The sequence below is a fragment of the Ambystoma mexicanum genome, chromosome 9, assembly GCF_040938575.1.
Source record: "Ambystoma mexicanum isolate Mex_15411 chromosome 9, UKY_AmexF1_1, whole genome shotgun sequence".
Taxonomy (NCBI): Eukaryota; Metazoa; Chordata; class Amphibia; order Caudata; family Ambystomatidae; genus Ambystoma; species Ambystoma mexicanum.
The window spans coordinates 579,591,277-579,610,901 of NC_090931.1; the positions used below are offsets into that span (position 1 = coordinate 579,591,277).

Consider the following 19,625-nt stretch of genomic DNA (forward strand, 5'->3'; position numbering starts at 1 on the left):
TTTTCAACTACACCTCCTCATTCTCCTCTTTCTCACCGGATCTGGGTTAATGTGGCAGAAATGTTTGCTGGGGAATGGGCCTTAGTCATTTTCACCGTGAATACAATTGGACTGCAGCCAAACTCACAAAATCTATGTCCCCCAAACCTCCAATACATCGACCCCACCCCAATTACCTTTTCCCCATCCGCTGCCTCTCCTGACCCTGCAACGTCAGTTCCGTCCCTCCAACGCGGGTCGGATACGATCCCGCAGGGTCCCCTTTTCTTTTTTTTCATCCCCCACCTCCAATCTTCTAGAAGCATGGGACACCCCTACAACTCCCCCTGGAGTACTGCAACAGCCTCTTCCTCATCTTTCTAACTCTTACATTCGCCCTTTTCAGCTAATCCAGAATAGGGCTGCAAGAAGTATCCTTGGTGTCAATCCCAGGGACCACATCTCTCCAGCCCTTAAATCTCTCTACTAGCTCCTAGTTACTGTGAGGATCAAATTCAAGACCCTCTGCCTAATCCACATGACTTTCTGGGGCCTGGGACCACACTATCCAACTCACTCTTCCTAAATAGCTCTCTCTAGAGCCCTTTGCTCATCTAGCTCCAACTCTCTGCAGAACAGAGGCTTTTTCAAGCAGAGACCTGCAGAGATCTCTCTTCTGCAGCTGTCTCCCTCTGGAATGGCCTCCCTGACCCTCTCAGACTTGAGACAGACCTCCTTAAGTTCTGGAAGCTCCTCAAGACCTTTCCTCTTCTCTTCTTCCTCCCACCTCCTCCTAGCCTGCTAATGTTCCCCTCTGCCTGAGACTGATGGCCTGGTTCTTTCAGAGTCTTACAGGGCCGCAGGCCCTCCCCTGGCCAGTCTACCTCCACACTTCTTCCCTTCCCCCTCAACCCTTATTCTGCACTTGCCCTCAAATGCCCCCCTCATACTCTGAGCTGTTCACTTGCATCTTGTAGCCATCCAGCCCTTTTACTTTGCACTTAGTTGTGGCTACCCAACCCCTTCACTTCCCCACCTCCCTTCCCCCTTGCACTTCTCACTACTGCACTTGCATGATCTGAATGTTGCTTGGCCTTTTGGGAGCACTACCCTCCTCCTTCCTGCCCCCCCCGCCTTGCTGCGCCTCAAAACACTTGTGTACAGGCGCCTTACAAATTAACAAATAAAAGCCACCCATGTAGTTTCTGCAATGATGTTAATATGAAACTCCTGGGGGATGTTGGATACTTTGTTATAAGTTCCCAAAATCTAGCACTGTTACTTCTCTTTAAGGAGGAGCATTTTTCGACTATCTTCTGCAAACATTTCAGCCTTTTTCCTCTTAGTTAGACTTCTATAGGTCTGGGAGCCTTTTCTTCCCCCATTTTAAAATCCAAAGCTTCAACGCCATAATGGCTCTTGAGATAGATATGGTATGGATGCCCTCTTGTTGTTTTTCTGCAGCAATCTTATGATTACATACATGTGTACTTTGGGAACGCAGCAGGCACCCTTCCCGATTACTCTAGATAACAGTTTCTGAATAGTCGGCCCCTAGAATGGAGTCATGCTCCAAGACAGCATTGGCTTGTATCAGTCCACCCAGGGCATTATTGAATTACTTTATGAGTCTGGAGTTGCATTCGACCTTCAACCCTCTCACCCATACCCGGTAACAAATGCCAAATGAAGAGAAACAATGGGAAAGAGACTAATCACAAAAGAAATTATAGCATGATCTCCATATCCAATAAACTGTGAAGCAAGGAACAGCTTGTTGACAGACTTTTGGAGACAGACACGATCAATCCAAGAGGTTAGGCTTGCCCTTGTCCATGTTGATATGCATTAAGCAAGGGCAGAACCAATAACAATTCCCAGGAAGCCATAAATTGGGACCAACATGCTCCTCTAGCCTTATTAGTGCTATCTGAGTCGAAGGGAGGCATTGACAATACATCATTGTGGTCAACTATATAATGCAATCATATCACAATGTTGTTTTGGTTACTCTCCCCGAGCCATTTAGTAGAATTACATTGCCACCTTAGGGCCCCGCCAAATCAGGTCTATGGCCTTATGAGTGTTGATATTTTGCAATGGTGCATACAGTTGCTCCCGTCATCGGAGTAGCATGTTCTCATCTTCGCTGTGAGCTGCTTCATAAGCCTCACAGACAGAAGGTTCTGAAAAACTGGAAATAATACCATTTGGCTGAATTCTGGGTACTTCTCACAGTACATTCACTGTGGCACCAGAAAAAGCCTGGTGTATGGTCTTGCAGTTAAAAGGATCATAAGTACACAGAAATGCATGATCAGTGTGAAGGGGCTCAAAAGGATTCCATCTAGACCAAGCACTTCAACTATCAGTAGGTCTGATATTATGAAATCATAAGAGCTACACAAACAATTAGCATCTGGCTATTAATGTTGCCACAGAGAACCCACAGGAATTGTAGGGCTCTTTTATAAAGCCCATTATAAATAGAGAGGGTAACTGTACCTATCGCACCACTAATAGTGCAGTCCAGTGAATCCCCTTACGTGGTTCTTGTGATGGTAATGGAAGGCTAATATAGACTTACAGTATCACAAGACGGAAGTCTTAAATCAGAGCTTACCCTGAAACTATGAGGAAAACGGTAACGACTAACTCTTGCAGAGCGAGATCCGGCATTCCCAAAATGGCTGCCTTATCCAGTGCATGCGAACCAGATGCCATCATAGCATGCAGAACAAACTATGACCGCCTATGTATAATGCTATCTCATGTGAAGTTAGATGTAATTGAACCTCTGCATCTAATACATCATGACTATAGAAGTGTATAGTACATCATTAATGTCTAGCATACTAGGTATAAAGGAAACCAGTATACAGATCATTAGTGTAATAGAATGTCTCTAACTGCCAGATTGTGAATGTCCTAAGGCAGTTCTCATACAACTGGATTTAGGCAACAACTCTGAACACATGACACCATTAACTTATTATCCCGCAGTTGTTTTATCCTTAGGGACTATACTCACTCCTGATTTCACTATATATCAGTCACATCCCTCATTTTTTTAGCATGCTGCCGCGTTGCTCCTCCAACACCGTTGATCCATCGATTTACTCTTTCTCTTTACATCCTGTTCTCTTATGTTTTGTGATCCTGGCAGCATCATTTGACATTGATCCTGCAAACTGCCTTTACCTCACTGACAATTAGCTCCAAATAAATCTGCATCAATCATATGGTGCTTTTCAATTCACTTCATTATTTTATACATCTCAGGTGCATATATCCTGTGTTACTGTACAATACCACACTTTATGCCACAACCAGCAATGCAGCATTTCTACTACTAGTATGCGTTCAATACCTTCTACATAGGACGTTGTTGCGTTACCACGCACTGTATAACGCCCTTTTGGGAATGCCGGTTCCCGCTCTGCAAGAGGCCGGTGTTTCCCGTTTTCCTCGTAGTTTCAGGGTAAGCTCTGATTTAAGACTTAACCATCATTTGTGAGACTGTACATTTATATTATCCTCCACTTAAGGAGATGCACTTGACTACAATGTTCGAGTGGTGCAATAGGTACAGTTACCCTCTCTTTATGTTTAGCAATAACTACTGTATCTATAACTTTGACAGATACCTTAATATGACATTCTCTGCCTTATGGATCTTATTTATAGATAATGCACTATTGTCCATGCCATAAGAAGGGCCATATAGCTACATTGATGATTTCTTTCAACTATCTACAATCTGGATTGAAAGGTAGGGTTCTGTACACTTCTACTTTTATGCTACCTATAGTCAGGCCTCTAGTTTGGTCCGTCTGACGGAATACCCTCTCTCTTTTTCTAGTGAGAATCAAAGACCTCCTTACTATAAAGAGTGGACTTTACTTCTTTACCTCAAGACGAAGTCCGGTTGGACTTTTGGAAATCTTCTGTTACTAAACCCAGGCGAATTACTACTTCTGAACAAGGGAGGACATACTTTTCACAGACAGAGCAACATATTGTAAATGAGAGCATCTATTTAGTAGACAATCATTAAAATTATAGATGTTATACTGAAGAATCTGAAAGTATGATGCATATGTAGAGATCAGAAATAACCAATGGATGATAAAATATCGAATTATTTTTTTCATTTTGTTTAAAACAATGTTTTACTTATACCTCTGTGAGAAACCTGAACGTGTCTCCCTTGCTAGTGCTTGGGGAGCCGTCATCCAGGTGGCCAGGACACGCCCATCGCTATTGGATACAGTTCCTAGGGGTGGACCAGTGCGAAGGTTGGGAGGTGGTCACCTGCACCTGGATGGGGGGTCTTGGAGAGTGGAAGTGGTACAGCGAAGGGTGAGATGCAGTATCCCCTTCTTTATGACACCTTTTCCCCATCCTAGGATTTTTTTTTAGAAACTCTACCCTCCTCCCTTTTCCAACACAAACACGTTCTCACAATAGACTAATACCAGAGCCGTTTACCTGCATATCCCAACACAAGGGTCAGGCAGAGTCACGCAATTGCTGACAACTATACACACCTAACTGCCCTTTCCCTTCCCCAAAGGGATAAAAGGCAGAGCACAAAAGCACACTCTGAGCAAGGACGAATGCATGAGGAAGCAGTTATTCCACGACGGCAGTTCAAGCAGAGGAGAAAGGCACAAGACCTGAAAGGATGTCAAGAAGTGAGTTACCCGTGCCCTTTCCAACCCAGACACGCAAAGCCTCCCACAAAAAACATAAACCCGGGAATCCCAGCTGGTGAATAGTTTGGCGGTCGGCGGTACATGGAATCCTCCCACACGGAGAGCAAGGGTGGGAGACGCGGTTGCCATCGTGGTACCGTCCATGACTCCAGCAGCAAAAGAACGCCAACAAGTTGTGAGTGAACTTGATAGTAGGTCAGACCGGGTTAGGCTCAAGGTTGCAGTGGCAACATTAAGAAGATGAAGTCTATTGTGAACGAACTTGGTACCAGAGAGAGTGGTCTGGCGCCATTTGGGCGCTTGTTCAGAGGTCTCTGACTGGTACTTCTCTCGTGAACAAAGACTGTTGAGCTGGAAAAGTATTGAAACTCCAAGTACCAAGAGGCCGCAGGGAAGGCCGATGTGAGGTGTCAAGGTGATCATACAAGGGTCAAGCCAAATCCCTTGCACAATCGAAAGTCCTTGACGATTGTGAAATTGTGAACCTGACTGAGGGAACTGTGAAACAGGTGTTTGCACCCGGCTGAGGGGAATGCTGTGCAAACTGATTTTGAAAAGTCTGCACTTGCCCTAGGCGAACAGAGTGACCCAGCGAGACAAGATCGCCCTTTGGATATTTCTGTTTAAATTGGCAAGTGCTTTGAGAGGTTGAAAGAAGGATCCGAGCCCGGCTGAGGGGGATCCAAGGGTGAAGGGTAATCTCCCGACACAAAGGTTAACAGAAGGAACTTTTGGTTTTGTTGTTTGGGTATAATAGACCCTCTGAAGCAAAAGACTTTGCATGAGAAGAAGGCCCCAATATAGAGAAAAGGAACTGTGAGCTTGTGCAGAGAAGCCCAGGAGTGTGCTGTGCTCAAGAGTCCCTGCCTTATCCCGTGCTAAAACCGCAGGGAAGGGAGATTCCGGCCATAACATCCTGACTTATTTTGTGAACACTTTTCTTGTGAACATTATTCAATGCTATTTTGTAGCATAGAGGTAAGGATTGGCAACAGATTTTTAGTATAGGTCTTTTTTTTTTTTTACTAGACACCACTAGGACTGTATTATTATTATTTGATGGGCGTAGCTTTCTCCCATCTTAGATTTAGATTAGGTGTTTATCTCACCCATTTTACAGTTTAAAAAAAAAACCTTAAACTGCGATCACTTGTGTATGTCTATGTCTAACTTTGATACCATGCCTTCCTTACACCTGTAAGGAACTCATGGTGGCAATAGTAAAGACAGGCACAATTGGTCACAGTTCAACAGTGTTTATTAAACTGTAAATGCAGGGTGGAAAAACACCTAACCTAAACCTAAATCTAAGATGGGAGCAAGCTTCGAACATCAAATAAAAAATAATGCAGTCCTTGGGGCGTCTTGTCAAAGTAAAAGGCCTATACTAAACAAACAAAAAAACAAAAAATAATATTGCCAAATCCTTGCAACTAATTACAGAAAGAGCGTGGAATAGGGTAATAAAGAAAGAAGTGTTCACAAATAATAAGTCCGGGTGTGATTGCCAGGGGTCTCCCTTCCCCACGTTTTGAGCACGGCATAAGGTGGATTTCCTGAGCACAGTACACACTCGAGCTTTCCCAGCACCAGCTGACTGTTCCGTACCAGCTGTAGGGTTCTTCGATGGTTAAGTCTCTTTACGATAAAATGTATCTTGCCTTCAAAGGCCTGATGTATTCAACAGCAAAACAAAGAGTTCCTTTCCAAATAGCCTTTGAGTGATTTTTTCACCACTGGCTCTCCCTCGGTCGGGCTCGGATCCCAAATGCCAAGGGGGAATAATTCACTTCCCCAGGTCTTACAATATTTCTTGCATTCACAAATCGTCTGTTCAAACAATTCACTGTGGACATCCCTCGGTTGGGTTCACTCCTGTCAACACACTGTTCATGAGACCTCAGGCTTCCCCCCCCTTCTTGAAAGCATCTCTCTGCCAGGTTCACTATTGCCAACCTTTGCAACACACTATTCATGCACTAATTTCACCATGCAGGATTTATTTCACTTTGCTTCACAATCATCTGTCGGTACAGAGGATTTTACAAGACCCTGTGTATGACCACTTTAACCTCTTCTCGCCTTTTCCTTCCAAGGCCTTCTTGTTATGGTAGTTTCTACCATCGGGTAATCGCCCAGAGTTTCCTGCATGACCACCCACGTGGTGCCGGACTCGTCTGTTTTTTTCCCCCTGTTCCATCAACAGCTCCTTAAGCCTCTCAGTTCAAATTAGCCGTTTGCTACTTATTCGTTCAACACAGTTCAGTTTCTTATAGACTCTCCCCTCGACTCACTGGCTCTGCTGAGCCACTTGGCTTCCTTGCTCCTTGGAGTCAAGGTTGGTACCACAGAGCCAAGCATCTCTCCCCAGCTTGGTAATCAGCGGAGGAGAGTCTTGTGTACCGTTGACATCCGCGGCAAGACACGCTGGCTACTGGTCATGGTCTTATGATTCCATCTACAGAGGTTTAACAGGCTTTGGTCAGAAAGGGCAAGGGTGCTTCGCTCCTCGTCACCCCCCTCGGTACGCGCCGTCTTTTTCCAGCTCTGGAACTGCCGTGCTGAGTTAGCTCTTACGATGTGCGGTCTGTATTGCTCATCCTGTGCTCTCGTGTTCCACCTTTTATCCCTTTGTGGAAGGGAAAGGGCTGTCAGGTGTGTGTGATTCTGGTCAATTGTCCGACTTTGCTTGACCCTTATATTGGGAGTCAATTATCTTTCGTGTTCTGCTAAAGTGTTCGTGTCGGAAAAGGGAGGGGGGCAGTGTTTTGGAATATCCTACGTCATATAATGGGGAAAAGGTGTTGAAAGAAGATACCGTGTCTCACCCTTCAGTATCCCACTCCCCAAGGACGACCCCCTCAACGCCCATCCGGGTGATCCCCCCCCCCTCACTGGTCCACCCCCAGGAACTGGATCCAACCAATAGCGATAGCCGTGTCCTGGTCACCTGAATGTCAGATCCCCGGGGAATAGCTAGAGAGACAACTTCAGGTTTCTCGCACATCTCACACTCTTGACTGTGTTAAGAATCTTTAATGAACATATATTGAGACTACTGCTGAACATTGGACTGTGAGCAGTATAGTGGTGTGCAGGGGCGCCAGGGTCCTTAACTTTGGGATTCTTATCTTTTCTCATGTACTAGCTGGCCTTGTGCCAGGGTTGCTCTTTCCCCCCTCGCACCTCCAATATAACATTATCCACAAGCAATTTACTATCTCTTTACCATCATAATAGAGGTGTGCACTACTACAGTATGCCATTTCTACTTAGAATTAGAAAAAGGTGTCAGTCGATGAAAAACTAATGAGAGATGAACAGTGCAGTTTGCAATTAACAAGCTCCCAAAAAATCATCTTGCATTGACAGTGTTCCCCATTAGGGTTTACAAAAATGATAGAATATACAGGCAAGTTGCAAACCTTGTTTAAGTCGGCACGAAGTGCTCTCTTTATTGCATCTTCATTTTCCGTGAGCATCCTCTTCAATGCGTTTAACTGTTTAATTCGGAATTCCAAAGGCCGGGTTTTGCCAGTGCGAAATGCTGCCCTTGCGCAATCAACAACGTGTTTCATATTCGTCATTTCTAGTGTAGATCCTAAATTAAACAACACAGAAGCAATTACTTAAATGTAATTGAACCAATTTATCCATTTACAAAGAATGAATATACATATTCAGCGGATAGTTCCCTTCAATGGTACCAGAATAAGAGAGATCAAAGTAGCATAGACATTGTTTCAAAGGTAGAACATCCAGGTATACACAGAAAACGGCAGGATGGTGACCACCTAACAGGCGGAGTAGAATGATATGTGCAGATGGGAAAGGTAGGCGGTCTCCCCCTAACACTTTTGAAACTGTGGAGAGAACAGTCGTCCATACATGAGCACAGAGGACATTTCATTTTTTCCTCAGAAATCAAAAAAAGCAGCCAATAAGTGAAATGAAGTACAGGAAACCCAATCTACCCAGAATCAAAACACATTAGTCCATAAGAAAAGATTGAGATCCAGATCTTCTGGCTTCAAAGTTACCAACATTTTATTTCACTTAATATCCTCTCCTTGACTTTCCTGCCCACATGTCAAAAATCACAGATTTTTTATTGGTATGTTAAGGTGCTACAAAAGAATTAACACAGTGTTGTCAGATGCATCAACAAAAAATTTCAACGACTTACAAATAAGCAGATAATAGTTTATAGTCTAAGAGATATTGGATGAGAGTTCCAGAGACGAGGGCCATCAACATGAAACCTGTGATCTTGTATGTATTATAGATTTAGGAACAGTTGTCATACATGTAATTGTAACATTCAGGCTAGTTTATATTGACACATTTTGTTTTGTGAGAAGACAGGTGCCCGACTGTGGATCCATTGAAAAATTAAACAGTCTTAAAAATGAAGCAGCATCTCACTAGAAGAACAAGTTACTCTCTTACCTTGTAACGTTCTTTCGATGGGATGGTCCGACGACGTATTCCATATCAATGACAGGTAATGTCCACAGCTGTGCTGCTTCGGAAAATTTTCAGCATCTGCGTCCTGCGCCGATGACGTTGATGCGCCGTCCTCGAGGTCCTCCTCCGACGACCGACGTCACCCGATGTGATAAGTAGGATGCACGACGCCCGTAGCCTCAGTTGTTTTTTCCCCAGAACGTGTGACACCAGTCTTTCACCAGTCAGACACACAAGGCCTTGCGGTAACGTAAGCTGCAATCGCATAAGAAATTCTGCAGCGGGGAAGGTCGGGAGCAAGCGATATGGAATACGTCGTCGGACCATCCCATCGAAAGTACGTTACAAGGTAAGAGAGTAACTTGTTCTTCTAGGGGATTGGGTCCTCCGACGTATTCCATATCAATGACAGACTCCTAAAGCAGTACCAAAGCAAGGAGGTGGGAAAAGAATTTAGAAAACCAATTTAGCATGCCCAATTAAATTGCGGAATAAAGGACTGCCTTGCCAAAGGCCAGATCCTGCCCTCTGATGGAATCGAGGGAGTAGTGACGTACAAAAGTATGTACCGAAGCCCAGGTGGCGGCATCACAGATGTTGCGAATAGGAACACCCCTCTGTAGGGCAGTAGATGCAGCCATACCCCTGGTAGAATGGGCTCGCAAGCCAGCCGGAGGGTCCTTACCCGCCAAGCGGTAACACTCGGAGATAGCTAAAATAATCCAACGAGACAAAGTCTGTTTCGTCACAGCTTGTCCCAAACGCTTTTCAGCGTAACCAATGAAAAGTTGATTGTCCACTCTGACCCGGGACATGCGGGAAACATAAAAGCTTAACGCTCTCCTAGGATCAAGCCTATGGAGCCTCTCCTCTTCCTTACCAGGATGCGGAGGAGGATAGAACGCCGGAAGAACAACCTTCTGGCCCAAATGAAATTCCAAAACCACCTTCGGAAGAAAGGAAGGACGAACTCTAAGGACAACCCTGTCCTTATGAAATACAGTGAAGGGTGGCTTAACAGAAAGTGCCTGTAACTCACTCACTCTGCGAGCGGAAGTAACCGCAACCAAAAACACAGTTTTCAGAGTTAACATTCTCAAAGGGCAAGAGTGCAACGGCTCAAACGGAGCACCCATCAGGAACTTGAGAACAAGATTCAAATCCGGGAACACATTAGTGAGCCCTTTGAGGAACTGAGAAATTAAAGTGATTTTAAAGAAAACACACTCCTCAGACGAGCACTTAAAGACGGACAGCGCCGCCAGGTAACCTTTAACGGTACCCACTTGCAGGCCCCTGTGGGCCAGAGAAAACAAAAAAGACAGAACCATGTGAATGTCACATGCAAAAGGATCCACATTCTGAACCCTGCACCAGTCGCAGAACTTACACCAACGGCAACGGGACTTAGTTGCCGGACGTCGGGCCAAGAGCAACACCTCCATCACGTCTTCAGGGAGGTCCCAATCCCTATACCTCAACCGTTCAGAAGCCAAGCGTGAAGGTTGAGGGATCTGACCTCTGGATGGAGAACCTGACCCCCCCCTCCCGTGAGAGCAGATAGTCTCGGTAGGGAAGACGACGTGGAGGGCAGATGGACAAGTAGAGAAGGTCCGGGTACCACGTCCTCCGGGCCCACGCCGGAGCAATGAGGATCATCCGAGAACCGAACCGCCGTAGCCTCCGCAGCACTTGCGGGATGACAGGGACTGGAGGAAACGCGTACAGCAGTGGGAATGACCACTCCACCACGAACGCGTCTCCTAAGGCTCCTTTTGGAGGAAATTCCCGCGAGCAGAACCTCTCGCACTTCCGGTTGACACTGGAGGCAAAGAGATCCACTTGAGGGGTCCCCCAAAGGGCGCAGATCTCCAGGAGAATCTCCTGAGCCAACTCCCACTCGTGAGAGACTGTGCTCTGCCTGCTCAGAGCGTCCGTCACGTTTTCGTCTCCGGCTAGATGAACTGCCGAGATCGAAACTTCCTGCTGGATGGCCCAGAACTCGAGCTGCATTGACTCCCTGCACCTAGGAAGCGACCCTGCCCCCCCCTTTTTGTTGAGGTAGTGCATGGCCACTGTGTTGTCCGTCAGTATCAGGACATTCTTTCCTCGCACAGTTGGCAGAAAAGCCTTCAGGGCGAACCTGACAGCCCTCAGTTCCAACAGACTGATAAGGAGTCTGGACTCCGACGGAGACCAACGACCGCTGACTGTCAGCACGTTGGCATGAGCTCCGCATCCCGTGAGGGATGCATCCGTCACGATCGTCACCTCCGGCCAGGGAAGCCAAAACGGAGCCCCCTTCATCAAGTTGCCTTCGACGGCCCACCACAGAAGGTCCTGGGCGACCGAGGGAGGCACCTGAACTGGGTCCGACATCCTGCCGGAGGACTGCGACCATTGCATCTTGAGTGCCCACTGCAAAGATCTCATCCGCAGGCAAGACTCTGGCACCAGAAGAATGCAGGATGCCATGAGGCCGAGCAACCTCAAGAACTCGAACGCTGGGAGCGTCTGGGCAAGTTGAAACCTGTGCACCATCTGCTGAATGTGAAGAGCCCTCACCTGGGAGGAAAACACTGCCCCAGGGATGTGTCGAGCACTGCTCCGATGTACTGGAGCCGCTGTGTTGGCGTCAAATGGGACTTCTTTAAATTGAGGGAGAAGCCCAGCCTGTGGAGGGAATGGCAGGTGACGGACAGGTGATCCAGGGCTTGCTCGGGAGAGCGCGCCCTGACCAGCCAATCGTCCAGGTAGGGGTAGACATGAATCCCCCCTTTCCTGAGATACGCTGCTACCACCACCATGAGCTTCGTGAAAACCCTCGGGGCGGAGGTCAATCCGAACGGCAGGACCCGAAACTGAAAGTGCGAGTCGCCAACCGCGAACCTCAGGTACTTCTTGTGCTTGGGATGGATCGGCACAAGGAAGTAAGCATCCTTGAGGTCGAGAGACACCAACCAGTCCTGGAGTTGAAGGGCCTGGAGGACTTGAGAGTAACCATCTTGAACTTGTCCTTCCTGAGGACTTTGTTCAAACCGTGCAAGTCCATGATGGGTCTCAATCCCCCATCTTTCTTTGAAATTAAAAAATAAGGTGAGTACCATCCCTTGTTCCTCTCCGCTACAGGCACCAGTTCTATGGCGCCTTTCTCCAGCAGGGATTGAATTTCCTGCGCAAGGAGCGGATCTGGACTCTTCAAAGAGAGGCTCCCTGGTGGATTGTCGTGAGGCCTCTGCCGAAAGGGAAGACAGTAGCCGTGGGTTGAACCCACACATCTGAAGTAATGACGCGCCACTCTAAAAGATGCTGCGCCAGCCTTCCGCCAACCGGCGAACCATGGGACATGGCCTCATGACTGAGTGGTAGCAGCTGCAGTGTTGCCTGAGGGTAAAGAGGCAACTGCCCGAGCGGCCTTGGCACCTCGAGTGCTTTGCTTTCCACCTCTGGGACTCCTACGGTTGCCCCTTTGACTGCTAGCTCCTCTCGTTCTACTGAAGGACGAGTAATAACGAAAGGAACCACCCCTCCAATGCTGTCCCCTAGGACGAAAAGGCGGAGGTTGCCTAACTGCCGCGCCAAACGATTTTGCAGCAGCCTTTGAGGTCTGCAACCTCTCAAGACTCTTCAGCCTTGCTGCCAAAAAGGTGTTCTCCGTCAAAAGGGCATGTTGAGGAGCCGGGACTGCACATCAGGAGCAAATCCCGACTTTCACAACCACGCAAACCTGCGTATTACGGTGCTCGCCGCCATGGACCGGCTGATGCAATCTGCCATGTCCAGACCCGACTGAACGGACTCACACATGGTGTCCTTGCCATCCTGGACCATAGCAAGGAAACCATCCCTTTCTTCCCCTTCGGGAATATGTTCAGCCGCTAATGCAACACAATTCCACAGTGTGTGAGTGAAACGAGACAAGGAACAAAACGGAGTTGGCTGCCTGAAGCGCCATACCCCCTGCCGAAAACACTTTCTTTGCCCAGCCATCGAAACGCTCGTCGTCCCTATCCGGAGGGAAGGTAGGATACGATGCCTGTTTTGTCGGGGCCGTAGCCGCCTGCACCACCAAACTTTCTGGAGTGGGGTGCCTGGACAAGTAGCCAGGGTCGCTACTGGCTGGACGGTATTTCCGCGACACAGACTTGCCCACAGTCGGAAGACTCTCTGGGGCAGTCCAAGTAGCCGCCACCCTTCTCTGTAGGGCCATGTGAAATGGCAGTACCGGGTCAGTGGGAGGACCGATATCCAGGATGTCAGTCATATCATGCTGCACAAATTCCCCTGGGGGAGCAGACTAGCCCATGTACTCGGTGACCCGAGACATAAGGCGCCGATATGAAGAGTCAGCATGTGTGCCGGGCTCAGGCCTACAAAACTCCACCTCCGGAGAGGTGTCCAGTCCACTGGCATCATGCAGTGACTGCCTTAAGTCATCAAATTGGCTATGGCCTGAGAGGAGCTCAAGCGGCACCAAAACCGGCACCATGTCCACATCCGAACCCTCCTCCACCTCTGAAATATATTCCAGGCGATGAGAGGCAGGAATCCACGGTACCAAGCCATGCCTGACCTTGGCCAGAGCCTTCCGAGGGACATCCCCCATACCACAGGGTCGCTACGACGCCACCGCCTCGAATGGTGTCGAGGAAGCCGACTGAGTCGGCGCCGACAAAAATGGCATCGACGTTGAACCAAGCGGCGTCGATAAAAGCCGCAGCACCGATAGTATCTACGGCGTCGACACAGTCCTCGATGCCGGAGCGCCGAGCGTGTCTCGACGACCTAGGTACCGACAGCGTCGACGGCCCCCTCGAAGCCGGAGCCTCGTGAGTGGTTGTCGACGACCTCGGCGCCATAGGTGTCGACGTCTTCCTCGAAGACGGCACAGGTCACGCGGTCTCGAGCGCGTCGAGGACCAGGACCTGGCATGGGCATGGCGAGAACGCCTACCCTTGTCCGAGCGGGACCTTTCCCGCGAGCCGTGACGACCACTGGAGCCCGAGCACGAGCGAGTGGCGTCTCTCGACCGCGCCGACCGACCCCACTTGGAGGCGCGGACGGAACGGTGCCCTGCGATTTCAAGATCGCCAGCATTTTCTTCCCGAAGGAAGCCCATTCCTCCGGTGTCGCTTGGAGGGAGGGGTAAGCTACCCGCCGACAGGCGGAGTCCTCGGAAGAGGACGGGGAAGGCGACCGAAGCCAACGCTTCCGGGAATGCCTCGAAGAGCCAGAGGAGTGGCGAGACCGACTCCTGGAAGGAGACCCACGGGACTCCCGACAACGACGCGGAGAGTCGCCTCTCGAGTCGTCCGTAGAAAGCCCTGCAGACCTCGACTTCCGGGGCTTGGACACCCTACCTACCGACAGCTTCTTCTTGTGTTCCCGCAAGGCCTTGGCCGTGAGCGACTGACAGTCGACACAGTCGTCCGTGTCGTGGGCCTACCCGAGGCACCAGAGGCAGGCGTCGTGCGAATCGGTGACCAACATCTTTGAACCACAGTCGCCGCACTTCTTAAAGCCCGGACGTAGGGTGGAAGACGAGGTAGACATCGCATTCAGAAAGAAACCAAGAACAAACAGAACTCCAAAGAGTCGAGGCGTACCGAGATTCACAAAGCGAACACGTTCGCGGAAAAAAACAGAACTGAGGCTACAGGCGTCGTGCGTCCTACTTATCACATCGGGGGATGTCAGCCGTCGGAGGAGGTCCTCGAGGACGGCGCATCGACATCATCGGCGCAGGACGCGGACGCGGAAAACTTTCCCAAGCAGCACAGCTGTGGACATTACCGGTCATTGATATGGAATACGTCGGAGGACCCAATCCCCTCGAAGCCAGTTTATTTATTGACAAAACGGAGGGATAGGCTTTGGCACAAGGAAGCTAAACTTTTTGCATTTCGCAGTTGGGGGTACCTTAATAGAGGGACTTGCAATAATCAATCTTGGCATTAATTAGGGAGCCAACCACTTTCTGAAAATGTTTCTCAATAGGAGAGATTCTACAAAGGCGACATAGTTTAAAAAATGAAGTTCTCATGAGCTGGTTTATCTGCAGAGTTATATTCAATGCCTGCTGCCAACAGAACCCTAGAATGTTTACTTTAGAAGAACAAGTTACTTACCCCTGGTAACGTTCTTTCAACTGGATATTCCTCCCATGTATTTCTTATCTTATGATGTTTCCAATACCCAGCTTAGCTGCTTTGGAAAAAAATTAACCCAGCAGAGGTCAATGCGCGTGGATGTCTCAACTCGATGTCAACGTCACCGAAGGCATATATACTGCGCGCAGAGTCCGTTGGCTTCAGTTCCGTTATTACAAATGTAGGATCTATACCATACCCGACCGTTACTCCTCGTGAGAGAGCGCAGACTGCAATAGCAAAGGAAATTCGACTGTGGGGTAGGTTGGGAGGGGCGGTAAGGAATCCCTGGGAGGAACATCCAGTCGAAAGAACATTACCAGGGGTAAATCACTTATTCTTCGAATGGATTGTGTCCTCCCACGTATTCCTTATCTTATGATAGACACCCAAAGCAGTTCTAGTATTTCTGGAGAAGGGAGTCCGAATTTTTCATGACAATTTAGCAGTTCTTATAGGTCTGTGTGCACAGAATGCAACACTGCCTTACCAAATAAGCATTCCTGGCCTGAAGAAGAATCCAAACTGTAATGTTTGGTAAAAATATGTACGAACGACCATGTGGCAGCCACACACATTTCTTTAACTGGTACTCTCCTCTGTAATGCAGAGGAAATCGCCATGCCCCTGGTCGAATGAGCCTGAAGGCCTTCTGGAGGATCTTTTCCCACCAGTCTGTAGTATTCAGATATTGTCAGTATTATCCATCTGGATAACGTCTGCTTAGTGATTGCCATACCAAATTCGTGGCCCGAGTAGCCAACATACAGTTGGCCATCTTGTTTTAGTTTTGCCATTCTGGTGATATAGAAACTTTGTGCACGTTTAGGATCAAGCCTGTGCAGCCTCTCCTTTTCCTTCCCAGGGTGCGGAAGAGGGTAAAATGATGGTAATGTTATTTTCTGGGTCAAATTGAATTGAGATACAATTTTGGGTAAAAAGGTGGCTTTCACCGTGTCCTTATAGAAAATAGTGTATGGAGGCTTGCAGGATAACCTTTACACTTATAAAAGGACCAGGTTTCTCTTTTTTTTTTTTTTAAACACAAGAGGACAGGATCGAGCCCCTTTGAACACAATAACCTTAAGCAAAAAAAGATCCTGTCACCTTAATTATTCCCCAAGGTTCCTTAAGAATTAGTAGACAAACCGCCGAACAGTGAAGGCATACCAGAATCTTAAACTTATGTGAATGTACTCATTACAACTTCACAAAATAGATACAAAAATACATCTTTTTATTACACAGCAATTGTTCATAAAAAATTGATCATAGATATCATTCAAAGAAAATGTGACGACAACTCAAAAACCAAAAGTGGAGAAAAGAAAAAGAACAAGAAGGGTAGACAAATAGCTACGCACAGAAATGAACCTTAAATCAAACCAAACTCACAATACAATCATCTTGCTCTTAAACAAAACAACAAAATAATGTAATGTCTGGTTCACAGAGAATAGTTTTTTCTATTCTTCTAAAAAAACACAATAAATGAAACTAGCTATTTGCACCATTACACATGCTCATGTCTAGTATCACAACCCAACATTTTGTTATAGGGTTCATCAGTACAGGTATACTTTTTTAGCTTTCCTGCTTTGTTAAATCGGTGGACCAATCTCACAGTTTTACTAGCCCGAAATGTTTAATTCCCGCATAAATTCTCATTAATTCAGGGGAAATTCATCAGGGGATCAACATAATAAAACATTCACTGTGTCTACAATATTAGTTCATTAAAACTGTGGCTCCAGCGCTGGGAACATCTTGTCTGAAAACAATCCTCGTGGAAAGTTCAACTGCTATACATTATGCAGTTACCTAGGAGAATATCACAACAATTTGTAAGTTGTATTGCCATTTAATAAATACTGGCAGTCATCCCACCAAATCTGTCAAAACACAAACGGTGGAGTTTACCACACATCAGTCCGAAGTCGCTGATTAAAGTGGATCATGGAACTTCTTAAAATAGAAGCCGGGTTACTGTAAATAAAAAGGAGAACAAATGTTCTACAGGTTTTTTTTAAAAAATGTTTTTGAATTTATTTTTTTTTTTTTACACGGAAGGTCAATTGACGTATACTTTCTTTTTAAAGAGATCATTACTTCCATAGTTTTACAAAAATCTTAATTTTCTCATATAATGGGAACCGGCAAGGTATGAAGTCTAACTGAGGCTTTAGCACTCGGTAGCAGAAACATATTCTATGTTTACAAAGAAGCACGACAACAAGCCATGCTGGAAAACGGTTGTATTATTAAATTTAAACTGCTAAGAGGGTCTATTTAAATGGCAGTATAATTATTCGGTATATTGTACTTAATGCTTTTCAGTATTCGAGAGCAGAACGTATTCTATGCTTACAAACAAGGACAGTGGCACGACAACTGGACATGCTGGAAAGCGGTCTTATTATTAAATGTAAACTAATAAGAGCGTCTATTCAAATTTGGTATGGATCACTTAATACTCACCGTTCTCAGCGGTGTTTGTTACTTGTCTGTTTTTCAGTAGTTCACATCTAGTGTGCTGGAATGGTTGGTCATTTTCCAAAAAACAAGTGTTTCCTGCTGCAATGCAGCTGTCCGCGTAGTTATCTACAAGAATTGACCATCAAAGAATCAGAACAATGGTCGTTCTTTGCGGCTTGTTGTTCATATTAGGCAGGTTTTCAAACACATTGCTGCCTTAGGGACAGGAGCATGATTATTAGCTTCAAAATTCCATGTGGATTAGTCGCACGGATGCAGTCTTAAAATAAAGCAGCGATAATGTCCGTGCAAACCGTGAAAGTCACCCTGCTAAAGATTGAGGTTTAATGAACTATTAGCTTTCTTACATTTTGGGACACTTCTGCTGACCCCACAAACCCCGAACATGCAGAAAAAACGTTACGTGTTCACTGAGTGGTGGTTATTTAAAACAGAAAGCCGTATTATTTACCCGACTTTATAACTGTGTTCGTGGTTTTATTTACCTTGGCAGGACACTCTGGAATTTTCACTCACCGGCGTTTGAATACCGATCTACTCTCTGGAAGCCATGCAAGAAGGCTACTGCATCTTTCTTACTCGTACCACCTGAAGTTGACTTCAGTCCACAGAGACACTAGACCGTATGTTGGTCTTTAGATCTTATCAATTGGCGTTTAAAAATGAGTTTGCATCCTGTAGTGCAATGTTCAAAACGCCATGGAACATATTCTTATTCCGTACATTTGGCCTTACATACATAGGAACCATGAGTTTTACATAATTCGTAACCTATATGCGTTAAAAATATGTATGTCCTCAAAAAGACATTTAGCTCTCAGCCAATGTACTCGGCTCAGTGCAGATTCTGCTAAGCAATTCTAGAGGGCGGGCGTTAAGTTCTAATTTAAAAATCCTGATGTAGTAATTAACTAATCTAAGCCCTGCACCTTGGCTCTTTCCTAAACTACATTTGCACACCTCTGGACTACAGGTGGATGGAATCTGCAGCCAAGAGCATTTCATAGTTTATAACGCAGACCAATCAATAAGATCATTCCGTCCATTCTCTACTGTGTTGCAAAGAAAAATACGTCTCTGCTCCTTCTTATCCAGTCGTTTTTTATTTGTTGCAGTGCCCTCTGATTGGTTCATTTGTGTTAGTACCGTCCATGTAAAGGAATCCGGGGTGTGTCCCATCGCAAGGAAATGACCCACTAATGGGGCGTGTGCAACTGCATTCCTTATGCAACTTTTATGTTCGATGATACGTTGCTTTACCTTTCTCTCCGTCATCCTTATATACATTTTTTGACAAGGACACCAAATGGCGTAGATCACCATTTTGGGATTACAATTTGTAAATTCTGTTTGCTTCCACACGTTCTTGAGTCCCAGATCTACTTCTTTGGTCCGCTTTGTGTTGAAGCAACAACTACACTGACCGCATGGTGTGTGGCCTCCTAGTTTTCCTAAACCCCATGCTTCTGTCAGTGTTTTCTGAGATTGTTTCCGTGCGATCTTGTTCTGTGTAACTACATCTTTGATGTTGGCTACTGTCTTAAATTTACAAATTTACAGAGTGGTTTGTTTACAGGACACTCTCCGCCATCTAGAATGTGCCAATTCCTTTTAACAATGGCTTTAACCTTGTTTGACAAAGAGTTGAATTTGCTGACAAACACAATCTGATTTCCAAGTTGGGATTTTCCACTGTATTATACTAAGGCTTCTCTATTTTTATTCTTAGCCTGTTTATGTGCCTTTTTAATGATTTGTTTTGGGTAACCTCTTGCACTCAATTTAGAACTCAAAGCTATTGCTTCTTGTTCAAAGG

At 46.4% G+C, this 19,625-nt stretch overlaps 1 protein-coding gene across 3 annotated transcripts in view; it reads right to left on the reverse strand.

Moving 5' to 3' along the window:
• The window catches only part of LOC138488301 (aldehyde dehydrogenase family 3 member A2-like), an 822,258-nt gene that overhangs the window by 647,672 nt on the left and 154,961 nt on the right, over positions 1–19,625 (reverse strand). For 2 of the 3 annotated variants that reach the window (XM_069615183.1, XM_069615182.1), the window contains exon 2: positions 8,123–8,298. In XM_069615183.1, coding sequence (XP_069471284.1) covers positions 8,123–8,284 — 162 coding nt within the window. In that variant the 5' untranslated portion in view covers positions 8,285–8,298. Of the gene's footprint in view, positions 1–8,122; positions 8,299–17,791; positions 17,812–19,625 lie in introns of those variants that run through there. The other variant, XM_069615184.1, reaches the window with a different exon arrangement.